General features: G+C 38.5%; 1 protein-coding gene across 2 annotated transcripts in view; it reads left to right on the forward strand.

Moving 5' to 3' along the window:
- Positions 1-12,643, forward strand: part of MYO1B (myosin IB) — a 94,046-nt gene that overhangs the window by 30,403 nt on the left and 51,000 nt on the right. For both annotated transcript variants that reach the window (XM_010011928.1, XM_010011929.1), the window contains exons 3-6: positions 2,586-2,680; positions 6,103-6,207; positions 9,113-9,159; positions 11,737-11,800. In XM_010011928.1, the coding sequence (XP_010010230.1) occupies positions 2,586-2,680; positions 6,103-6,207; positions 9,113-9,159; positions 11,737-11,800 (311 nt within the window). The remainder of the gene's footprint in view (positions 1-2,585; positions 2,681-6,102; positions 6,208-9,112; positions 9,160-11,736; positions 11,801-12,643) is intronic.

The raw sequence follows: 12,643 nt of genomic DNA on the forward strand, positions 1-12,643 counted from the left end.
CTGAAAGACAGTTCCGTCAGTCAAACCCATGGAAACCACGGCATTAGTATTAACGTTGTCTCACGAGGCCCATGAATGCTCTGTGCAGATTCATTTCTTTCCTCTTCATCCTACTCCCTTTTTTTTTCACTGCAAAAACAAACATAATGTGTGCTGGAACAAGATTTTCTGAGTGCCACACATTGAACTCTTGAATTTACAAATCTATCTGCAGCACCGTTCAACAAATATTAACTAATTTCCTAAATATGTCCTGTAAGAGAGTCTGGTAAAGTGTAACTGCTACTGTAGTTTGGATTCTGGACAGTAATGTGGATGCCAGAAATTGTGTCATGGTCTCTCAGCACCAGTAGAATATTACTATTTTTTTGCTAGTTCTCCAGCATCTTGGCTGCATCACAAATTGACTTTGTTGTAATGCTAAAAACATTACAGCCTGTTACTTTCTCGTAAACACATTTTCAGCTCCAGTTGAGCTACTGAGTTCCAATGCTTCAATCACCATAGCAGTATTAAATTTGAGTCTTAATTCAGGTTCAGTGGTATATGTATCAAAAGGAGTTAATGATCATGGTTGTTGACTGGATGGCCCAACCATCTGCTCAGAGAGAAGAATAGTAATTTAGCACCTCAGACAATGTTAATGGGTGGATAAAAGCAGTGAGATATGGACCTCTGGGTTGGTCGTGTCACTAGACAGGCTGCAGGAGAGGACAGGAGGGGGACTCAAAGAGGGAGGAATGAACGAATGACAGAAGCATCATGGGCAAGAGCTAGAGAGGGAGGGGAAGGTGTGATTATTTAGTACCAAAGGAGCCATAAGGTATTTCATTTACCTGTTTTCCAACCTTTACAGAGTGCTACTCGCTCGATTTGCTGGTCTCTTGAAGAATTGCTGAGCTGATAACATGGTGCAACCATAAAACCAAAAAACTTAAATAAGCAAATATGAGATGAGTCTAATACTGACGAGGGATGAGGAAGCGTAAATGGTGTTGTACTTGCACATGATGATAAACTGTGGACAATATGACATGCTCTCCGTAAACTTTTAGGGAGAGCGAAGCCAGGAAGAACTACCTGAGCTAAAGGACAGTGGTAACAATAAGGATGAACTAACTTGAGTATATGTAGGTTTAAGATTTGAAGCTTTCAAGTTGTGGCAATAGGAGCCTCTAGAAAAGGTTCTGTGTGGCTCTCACTGCTTGCATTGTGTTATCCACGGTACCCCCAACTAGTTTAATCACAGAGAGCTTGCTTATCTTTAAAGGGGTTGTGGTTGCCTGTGAAAGCACTATATGGTTAAATTATTCAAAACAAATATTTCATCTGTTTGTAGTTATCAGCTGAATGCAAAGCTCCTCAACTGTCATAGAATGAAGATCAAGTTTCTAAAAGGTGCATTGAACCTGCAATGACTATGCGTTTCGTGTTGACCTGAGAGTTTGTTTCTGGTTTATATGCATGGTTTGTTTATTCCATGGAATAAACAGTATCCACTTTTAAGTACATACAAACACTAAATATTTTACCAGGTGGAGTAATCTAACAGGGCTCTTGGTCTGTGGAATGGATACTTATTTCATGTAAAAATATGCTGTGTTTGGCTACCAGATATTTTTCTTTAAATTGTATAATACAAGTGTGCCTTTTTTGTTGGACTTTTTATCCTCTTTCGTATGCTACTTGTTTAAGTTTTTCCAAGAGGTTCTAATGCTCAGTTTCCAGAGTTCTCTATTCCATGAACTGAATATGGAATGCAGTTCAAACAAAATCAGTATTACTCTTTCTCTCTCTCCAAATTGCTAGTAAAGAAAACTAAATATGAGTAACACATCTGCATTTCTCCAAAATATATGTTGCTGCATAGCAACAAAGCACATCTGGATTCAAACTGCAGCCTAGTAGTTTCAGGGTCATGATGTTCAGAGCTCCATGAAAAGACATTTTTGGCACAGGAAAGCTGTTGATTCTTACTATATTCTTTAATTTCACTACATGATACCACCCTCACTGTGATAAGAATACAGTTACTGGGAAAAACTTCTGCACATTTGTTCAAAAGTCCAGCAATACTCAAATGCTTAAAATGCTCAACATTTTATGAAGGTTCTGAGATTTCTTCATACTTTCCAGAGTAGAAATTACATTTTATGCTATTGTTAGTCCTCAGATTCTCCCGTTTCCTTCTTTGTGAATGTCTTCAGCCAGAACACGTTCTGTTGATGCATTGACAGTTTGTTCAATGAAGAGTATGGCATCTTGTTTAAAATCTCCCTGAAATTTTGTGAATTTATTTTGAGCTCGCTATCTGTAGAAGAACTTAAGATAATGCTTCGTTGTTCCTGCAGAAAGTCTAATTAAGCCACTGAGAAAAGTATCCATTTTGCTTCTGTGGATCTTTATATTCTCAAAAGTGAATGCTTCACCACTTACAGGACATTGGCACTTGGGGTTTTTGTTTGTGGTGATTTTTGTTTTGCTTTATTGTCCTCTTTCCCCCATCCCCTCCCACTTGGATGTGAAGGACAGAGGGTAGTTTTTGTTGGTGTTTATCTAATTCTCAATTGACTCTTTCTGTGCAGCTTTGCTCTGTCAGATGAAGCATACAGATCCTTAAGGGACCAGGACAAAGACCAATGCATCCTTATTACAGGAGAGAGTGGAGCTGGGAAAACAGGTAATAAGCAGTTTTGATCTTGTTAAGAAATGTTGAGAATTGTTCATAGTCTTGCAAAGTGATGCTAGAGTCTGCAAGAGTTGAGAGATACCTGTATCTTTTTGTGTCTGGTAATTGCAGAAAATGAATGCTGTCAGGCTTGTTGGTGTAGATGTGAACTTAGATAAAGTAGTGTTATTCACATAGTCACCATGATGCCATCCTGTTGCATGTTAGTATGGTGTCCTCATCTGCATGCAGAGTCATACAAAAATAATGCTGGTTTGTGACAGAGTATTGCAAAAGCCAGAAAACTTTCAGGCTTTCCCTGTGGGAAACATGAAGATGGAGAAAACTGAATGCTCGTGGCCTTCTAGACGGGAAGACAATCCTTTGATACTTTTGCATATCTTTTAGTAAATACAGGCATTTAAACTGGATTATGCTATTTATCCAAGGAAAATAAATAATAGTAGCTGATTACTATGGAAATTTCATCAGTCTTTTGCATGCTGTGCTCAGCTGCAGTTCTGAGATTGGCTTATGAACCAGAACACTCTGTTTCTCAGGCAAAGCTGAAATTGCCTTGGAAATGACTGCTAATTTTTAAAATGGAATGGTAGAAATCAAGTGAGGATTGCATAACTGCAGAACATTTTAGGTAGACCTTAAAAAAGAAAGAAGCCAGTTATTTTCTGAAATAACAGTTTAAAGCTGAGGTGACTTGCAAAAGAGACAGCGGGTGTGAACACATACATCTGTTACATGTAATTTAAGAGATTTTTTCCTTTGAATCTGAGAAAATGTGAAGCTTTTTATGCTTATACTTAGCAAGACTTAAAGTGCATAACAAGAAGTTGCTTTCCAAGCCTTTTGTGAAAACGTAAAGCATAGGCTTTGTCTTTGTCTGATTGGTAACATCCAATTGAGAAGGCTTGAAATATAATCTTGTAATATAATCTTTTTCAGTTCAATAACATGAAAACACATGTGTGTTCAGTAAATATGTATATTAAAATAATCAAGTTCCTATTAATATGACTGTTAGAGATTCTCGTTGGGAGTTCAGACTTTAGAAAGGAGTTCAGTACTGCTATTGTTGTGAGTTTCTGAACTCCTCTACTTGTAGAGAACATTCTGGTAGATTTAGATTTGTATAGAGATAGTGACTTCTGTAATTTTCATAGCCATATGGGACATAATATGAATTATTCCTTCTTTAGAAAGGTAAGTATAGAATAATACAGGGTTTGAAATTCAAGTCAATCATCAACTCGGAATGTGTGCTATTCTCTCTCTAACATTTGATGTAACTACTGTGGCTGAAATGGGGCTATTAGCTGAAAAGTCAGGTTTTCATTGAAATAAGAAGGGAGGTCAGAGGGGTGGAGAGGAAGTTACTGGAGCTGGGGAAACCAACTTGTTATTACAGATCTTATTTAACTCTGGTTTAGATTTTTGGAAGCCAGAACGTTTGGTATATTTGGGCTGGAAGAATTGAAACTGAACTGTCATCAGCTGTTTTTATTATTATTATTATGTATTTCCAATTTTGTTCTGGTTTTGCTACATGTTTATACTGCTAATTGTTGTGCGAGAAAACGTGGCACATTAGCAGAATGAGTGGTGTCTTTAAATGTTTTTCTACGTCAAGGTGATGATTCCCTTCCTGGTGTCTTTACTGGACCAAACAGAGTTCATAATGAAAGACAAGGCCATTATTTTCTCTCAGTGATGTTCCAAGTCTATCTTGAAGTCACTATGTGTTGTCCTAATCCATGTTACTTTATAACAGCTTATGTGCTGCTTTAGTGTGTGCTTCTCTCAGTGGTTGAGTAGCTCTACTTAAAGATGTTGTCTGTTTTAGGAAATACTTCAAATAATTTGGTACTTCCAAATCCATTTCTAAAGGAAATGGATTCTTAAAAGTGAGAGCTGGATCTGAGGCACAATTACAGGAGATGGGAGGCCTTATGGGCACCCCCTATAGTTCTTGTTCCCTGCTTGCTCCCTGTGTTGCAGGTTTGCTCAGTTTCCTCTACAATATGGGATAGCAATTTAATACTGGCAAACAAATTTCATTAAAAAGGAAAGAATCAAAATCCAAGGCATAACTCCTTGTTTGTCAGTTCTTTCCTGAAATGAAACCCTTAAATTTGTAACAGATCTCTGAAGAACAAGTAATGGGTGTTTTTTGTGACCGTTGCCTTGAGTTGGTTGGGGTTCCAGCTGTTGGTAATTACACTGTATATCTTCTGATATTGCCTCGAATTTCACTCTCTTGCATCATAGTAAACATCACAGACTGTTTATAAACGGAATCCATTCTCAGCTGCTCTCTGTCATGGTGAGCGAAACCGTAAGGTTTGGATGTATTATTTAATACTTGTTTCTAGCTGTATCTTGGTGATTGATACCCATATGAACCCAGCTTTGAGAGTCCAAAATTGTTCCAGAAAGTGTATACCTTCAAATTAGTTTCATTGTTTAAAATCATGCTTCACTTTCTCTATTTGTTATACTTTGAAACAGACTTCATAATGATATGTGATGGTGAAGTTATTCGGTTACTTGCAGTGTACTTGGAGTTGTAATTACATTGTGTATAGTGTTGTATGTTTACATTTGTGTTATGTTTTTCTACTGATATAAACTGATTAAACTTTGCAACTAGAAACTGCTCAGGCCTATTTTCTTCAGGCTAGATTAAAACACCTCTCCTGTGAAGACAGACTGAAAGAGTTGGGGTAGTTCAGCCTGGAGAAGAGAAGGCTCCAGGGAGTCCTTAGAACCTACAAGAAATCTGGAGAGGGACTTTTTGCAAGGGCATGTGGTGACAGGACAAGGGCTTTAGCCTAAAAGAGGGTAGATTTAGATTAGATATTAGGAAGAAGTTCTTCCCTGTGAGGGTGCTGAGGTGCTGGCACAGGGTGCCCAGAGAAGCTGTGGCTGCCCCATCCCTGGCAGTGTTCAAGGCCAGGTTGGACACAGGGGCTTGGAGCAACCTGCTCTAGTGGAAGGTGTCCCTGCCTGTGGCAGGGGGTTGGATCTGGATGAGCTTTTAGGTGCCTTCCAACCGAAACCATTCTGTGACTCACTGGTTTCCAGTCAGCTAGGAATTACGTTCTTTCCTTACTAAATGCCTCTTACAGAAGTGAAATGAAAAAGCAGCAGGTAATGTGCCATATCCACTGGTGGCTTCTTTAGCTTGAGAAGGCTCTAGATAGTTACAATAGGGCTACTGATGTAATGGTGAGGGTGTCATAGCAGGATGTGTTCCTTTGTTGTACAGATGGTACAACAACATAGAAGAAAACCGACATGAAATGTGCTTACAGTTCCTGTCTGACACGGTGAAAATGTGATGGAGATCAATTCTGCAAATCATTTTATGGCCTATTCACCAATTCTTACAACTGTTTTATTTTGCTCTCCCCCCACAGAGGCGAGCAAACTTGTCATGTCGTATGTAGCTGCTGTGTGTGGAAAAGGGGCAGAGGTTAATCAAGTAAAAGAACAACTTTTGCAGTCAAATCCAGTTCTTGAAGGTAAGAATCTTATGGAGCATGTACGAGTGTATTGCCTCTGTGTGTATCAGCATTCCTCCTGAGCTGCTTTGGAAAACTGCGTTGATTGTTGTTTCATTGTTATTTGGTGTCCAAAACCATAGGAAATACTTTCTGTGAACACAGCTACAAGATTTTGTTCAGTTATGGGAAGGTTTTCTTGAGAAGAAAACTGATTCCCTTATGATGGGAGAGCTTAGGAAGTTAGGTCATATTTCCCAGACTCCTCCTGCTGCTCTGCAAGGGTATACCCTTTCTTAACCCTGCCTTATGATGCTTGGCTGTATCAAAAGGCTTGAGTCGCTCTGATTCATTTCCTTCCAAATTATATTATTATTATAGTCTCTAGTAAATAAACAAGCTCTGTAAAGCATTATTTTTCTTTAGGAAAAAAAAGGGTGAAGAAATGGACCTCAATAAAAAACAAGCCAATCCATAAGCACGCTTTTTGTTCCCTGAAACTTATTGTTCCCTGGGTCTGGTGACTTTGTTGGCCTGTCTTCCTTTCCTGCTCTCCCATGAAAGACTTTTTCTTTTCTTAGTCATTTCAGTTTAAAGTCATTGGCTGCCAGAAGCAGGATTTTAATTTTTGCTACAGATAGGATATGTGTCCCTCACAGATTGCAGTTTTGTCCCACTGTAGTGTAGTAGTTGCCTTCAGAAGTGCGTTGGTTAGCATTGACTTACTGAGGTCTATTGTGCTGATGCCTGGCTCAGTCCTTGCACAGCTCTCTAAGCTATTGTAGTGCTGAGACAAATTCTCATGACTGCTGTACAATAATTCTGCATTATGGCCAGATGATAGGCAGTGTTTGTAAGGCTGTTGAGTGTCACTATTGTATTTATTGCCTAGCTATCTATACCATAATTTGAAGTTTATAGGGAGCAAGCACTCCACAAGTGAGAACATGGAGAGGGAAATAAAAAAAAGGGAAGGGAATGCAAAAGTAGGCTGAGAGCAGTGGTGAACTGGGATGGGTAGAATGTGGTCATTGACTGTATTGACATGGAGTCACTGGCAATACAAACATTGTAAGCAAAGACTTGTAAAGGAAGGATGAAATGTTAATATTTAAGAATAATAAAAATGCTGGATGGGCCTTTCTTTGATGATGAGATACGTTCCACTTAAAGCTGAATGGGGGGATTGCAATCTTCCATTGTTTTGAGTTCACGGAGAAAAGCGGTGTTGCTTTTATCACTGTTCTGGGAGGCAGATTTGAGATGTAGACAGAAATAGTATGGGAAGTATAGAGGTTTTTTTTGCCAAAGCTAGATTGTTCCCTAGGGACTGCCAAATATATTATATTTCTTGTTGGTTTGTGAATATTTGTTTTCATGCAAGAGGAATAGACTAAGCTTACAGAAGACTGCCTTATCATTTTAAGGTATTATTTGTTCTACTTGCTGCTCTGGTAACTGACTATTTAACTTTTTGGAGGGTAGGACACTGTATTATTCCATGAGGCTGCTAAGCAAGCCTGGCTGCTTATATACGCTTTAGACAGAAAAGAAGCATTTGTGGTTAGATTTATTTTTCTTTGGTTATGTAGATCTGATTCAGTTGAGCTGCAATGCAAGAACAAGACATTAATGTTAAATATGCATAATTTATCTTAAGGGATTTTTTTTTTTTTTAACTACAGTTGCTACTGCAAATTAACTTTTAGAAACAATGAACTTAAGGGAAAACTGAGGAATGTGTCTCATGCTTTATAATGGAACACTTGTGCTTGATTCTGTGTGGTTATAAATGACTCTAGTGTTCAGCACTGTGTTTAAGAAAATGCAACTCAGAGATTTGGTTGTTGAAAATATGATTTATTGCAGGGCATAAAGATTTTAAAAACAATTCTTTCACTTATCCTGGGCCTTCAGGAGCAACAAACTTTTCCTTTTGGCTTCAGTTCTTTGATCAAGAATAAGTCTACTCATGCAAGTTTGTTGAATCCTAAAAGCATGTATTTATTTCTGTCCAAAAACATTGACTTGACTTGATCTTTGAAAATATATATGCTATATAAATAAATACTGGCATAAATAAAGTCTCCTGTTGGAGTAGGAGCTCTATAGTTAATAATGTAGGGGACACTCCTGTTGGACTCCACATGCTTTGGGAATGTGTGGTGTTAGAGCCTGAAGTGCCCTCCCGTCTGAGTTCTTGTCCTGCCTGTGTTCGAAGTTGATGGCTGCCCACCTGAATGAAGGGAGCCCTGGGAAGCCCTTCCTCTGAGGCTTTTCATTGTCAGAAAACTTTAGCTAAAGTAATTAAAAGCAAACTCTTCAGAAAGCTAGTTTAGGTCAAGCTGAAGAGACTGTGTTAAACTTTCTTTGTAAATCAGAATATTTCAGCTGATTAATGTTCAGCTTAAGCTAAGATAAATATGTTGGAATAGCATAAATCAGTTTCAAACCATTGATTGAACTGTCCCAAGCAAACAATTTTCAAGTGTCATTCTGTAATTTCCTCAGTTCTGGCCTCAATCTTTTACCATCTTCAGTTGGAAACTAAGATTCATTTCTTCCTCTGACTTGAAGAGAAAGACGTATTTCTTATATTTAGAGTTATTTGGTAATAACATTTTCAATTTGATTCAAACCCCAAGGATATGTGCGCAACCCAAGTGCAGTTTTGTCTTGGAACTATTTCCCCTTGTATGTTTTCCTTTCATTTCTTTAAACAAAGGAAGTGTTGAGACAAAACTTCCTTGGACTTCCGTAGGTGTTTTCTCATCTGTAATCATGTCTGTCACACTCCATGTATCCCCAGTGACTGACACCCAGAAGTCTGATTCATTTAGATCTATAAACAGTCATAGGTCTTTTTGCATTTAAATATTTTGTACTGATGCATGTGGTTGTCTTATTTGTTTTCCTCTTTCTGCAGCTTTTGGAAATGCCAAAACTGTGAGGAATGACAACTCCTCTAGATTTGTAAGTATTTTCTTCAGGGCTGAATTTGAATTCCTTTTAGGGGGAGCATGTTATGTTGTTGGCTGTGTCTGTTTTACCTTTTATCAGACATCAAGGCACCTGTAAGGAGGGAATGAAGAATTTGGAGAGAGAAGTTTCTTACAGTTGTCTGAGGGCCGTGGCGTTTGGAAAGGGCAAACACCTTCAGCAGCAACCAATATTTCATTTTGTACATTCAAACACATTCTCCTTCCACAATGTGTTAGCAGCCACCCCTCTTTTTAAAACACGTTTCACCTCCTTGTCAGAAATCCTATTGGTTTCTGCCGTGGGCATGAAGTTCTACTGAGAATCAATGTTGAGGCTAAAAAAAAAAGAAAGATAAAATAAATAAATTAGGATGTGACAGTCTGTGACCGGATGAAAACATAGTTACAGCACAGCTGGATTCTTTAGTTTTCTGGCACTGGTGGCTTTAATGTCAGTGACATGTCCCTAGCAACCAATCTGCTTAGCAAATTGATCTTTGTGTGATCTCCTTATGCATCCATATGTACATAGTTTTTGTTAAAATTGCTACTTCAGGTTCTTTATTTTCTGTGATGTTTCAAACTGTGCTTACAACTTTAAAAATTGTAATATTACTTTTTTGCTTATATTCTTTATAATGAACTAGTTGAATTCAGGCTTTCCTTAGCCTGAAACTGAATGTGGAATTATAAGAATTGACAACTGGCCAAAAGTTGAAACTAGAGTGGGGAGGTTCAGAAGTGTGAGTACTCGTCATAGTTTCTTCTGCTAAAATCAAAAGACCGAATGCAACTTTGTGATTTGCTCACTTGTGTGCAGAAAAGTAATATTGTGAGCTGTGTAAAGTAGGCAACAGAAGACAAATTAATACACTGGGAAAATGCTGCGTGGTGAGTAAAAACGAATGGATAAAAGCCTGGGATATTGTGACACTGGAAAGCAGCTTTTTTCCACATGGGAGATGTCTCTTTCCTTCCCTTCTGATTCTCGAGGGTTGATGATATTGTTCCACATGGCTTTGAATGCGCCTTCTGCGGCTGTCGTTGCTCCTTCTTGTGTGACCAGAGTGAATGGTCTTCACTGCAAGGTCAGAGACGAAATCTGAGACACTGTAGAGAATTTTTGGGGATAGAAAGGGTAGAAAAAATGCAACTGTGAGAGGATGCGTACTATGGAAAGGAGGAGGAGACAGCGAAGGGGAGGAGAGGTGCCGTTTGCAAACAGAAGTCTTTCCAGGACAAAGTGCAACCCACTAGTATTCTGCCTTTCAAGTCCTTGCTTATAAACACAAAGCTAAAAATACTTTTGGAAACATCCAGCTGGCCCAGTCCTTGGGAAATTAAAATGTCATTATCTGTTTTAATTCTTATCTCAGAAATATGAATCAGCTCAGAGTTAACTTCAAACAAGAAAGTACAAGTACTGTCCTGTCTAGCCTGCCTCAGCTGCCAGCAAGCAGAAAAATATAGTTTAAGTAGAGTCAAGCCAATCTTGACAAAATACCCAGTAAGTTAGAAAATACCATTGAGAGAGTCAGTGTAAAGTGCTTATATTTGTGTTCTGTAATTAAAATTAAACAAGAAATTAAAAGAGAAAGCTCTTCCTAAATGCAGTGAATTTGCAAGAATAAACATAAGGCTTCTCTTTTCAGTAGGTTGGTTTTGTCCTCTGCTAAGTAAGCACCAGAGGGTGGTGAGATCATTTCCGTGCATGGTTTGTGGAATTTGGTTGAATTACTACCAGCAGTTTTTATCTTTCTAAACTTCTGTGCCAACGTAAGCTGCACTGCTTTTGTCTCTTCCAGGCAGTATGGGTCTGTCCATTTTGTCACTGTTAAATGTATGTTAAATACTTGTCATATACATTAACATGATGCAAAGACCAGAGCGATCTTCTGTGATGTGGAAAAGTCAAACAGAAGTCAAGAAAACACACTGTGCCAGTACAGCCAGAAATGAAATCGCTTTTCTGGTGACAGTCTGCTAATTGTTGCCTCTGGTCTCCTGAGTTACGAGGGAAAAAATCCATCACTTTTACAAGGCAGGCACGCGCTTAGGGACAGACACCCCACGATTAACTAACAGTAATTGTTGCCAGCCAGTCCTTCATGCCAAACTGTGTGGCTATCCTTCAATGGCCTTGATTCACGCTCTGAAAACATGTTATGCTGAGAAAATAAGCCTGTGTGGAAGATAATTTCTTCCTACATTCTTCTGTTAATAAGCATGGTAATACCTACACGGCCACAAGTATTGTTTGGTGTTCTTGGTGTTCTGGAAAATTGTGTGTAATGTGCATTTTCTTCGTAGAACCTTAGAAACTGAGCAAATTACTGGGTTGCATTACAAACCTGATTAAAGCTGCTCTCATGAAAACCTCTGGCTGTGATAATGCAATTGTCTTAGAAGCTTTGAATCATTTTCTGCTCTTCAGAATCTGACAGAGTGTGCAGAAAGTTGCCAGATTCCTCTTTTAGGCTGTAAAAAACACCAGCTAACTTCTTAAAAAATGTCTTGAGCAGTTTTTCTTAATCAGAACTTGCAGTCTTAAATTATATTGCTTTCACAGGGAAAATACATGGATATCGAGTTTGATTTCAAGGGTGACCCACTTGGAGGAGTTATAAGTAACTGTGAGTATTACTCTTGGCATTGGCATATTAACAGCTTAAAGTAGTTTGTTCAAAAAGGAAGATGGTTAAATTATTGAAAAGATGAGCTGCATTTGTCTAATCGAATCTTTCTCCATTACGAGATAAATTCTGCCTTTTAATTTGATTGCATTGGTGCTGAATATGGTACCTTCTAGTGAGTGGAAACAGATTTGAAGAAGAAAGCATGAATAATGAACTTAATGTATTGTTCAAAAGGTACTGATTAATGTGTGTGGGTTCATATACTGTCTCTGAAGCAGATAGATGGATAATGGTGTCTGAGGATCTTTTTATACTTGAATCCCTGGGGTCAGTTGTGTGACTTTATTTGATGTGTCATGCATGTATGGAAGATGAAGTCTGAGATATGGTGTTTTGTAATGTTTAAGGTGATACAAAGTATGCTGGGGGTCAGCAGGAGGTGGGTATGTTTATTTGGAATCAGAGTGTTCTCCACTAGTTTTAACATACCTCACAAAGTAGGAAAAGGCTTATCATGAGAGAAGACAAATGCCTGTTGAGTTTAGGGAGGCAAAGGTGGCCTTGGAGGTTGTTACTTGACGTAAGGATGCTGCTATAAAATCTATAGTAATTCAAGAATTTTAACCACATCTCTGTTGGGAAGAAAGAGGCTTGGAGCTGAATGCCAGCCCAGGATGCTCTGGCTTTATTTCTTTTTGAGAGTTTAAATGCAGCTTGTAAAAGAAATTGCTCTTCTGTGCTATATAAAGCCATGTTTGTTTGCTTTTCTTATTTTTTAAAAAGGGATGGATGAGGGCAGTGAGTGACTATACTAGGTGTCACTGACCTAACCTTGACCGC

This window comes from Nestor notabilis, unplaced genomic scaffold (genome assembly GCF_000696875.1).
Source record: "Nestor notabilis isolate BGI_N333 unplaced genomic scaffold, ASM69687v1 scaffold1253, whole genome shotgun sequence".
Taxonomy (NCBI): Eukaryota; Metazoa; Chordata; class Aves; order Psittaciformes; family Psittacidae; genus Nestor; species Nestor notabilis.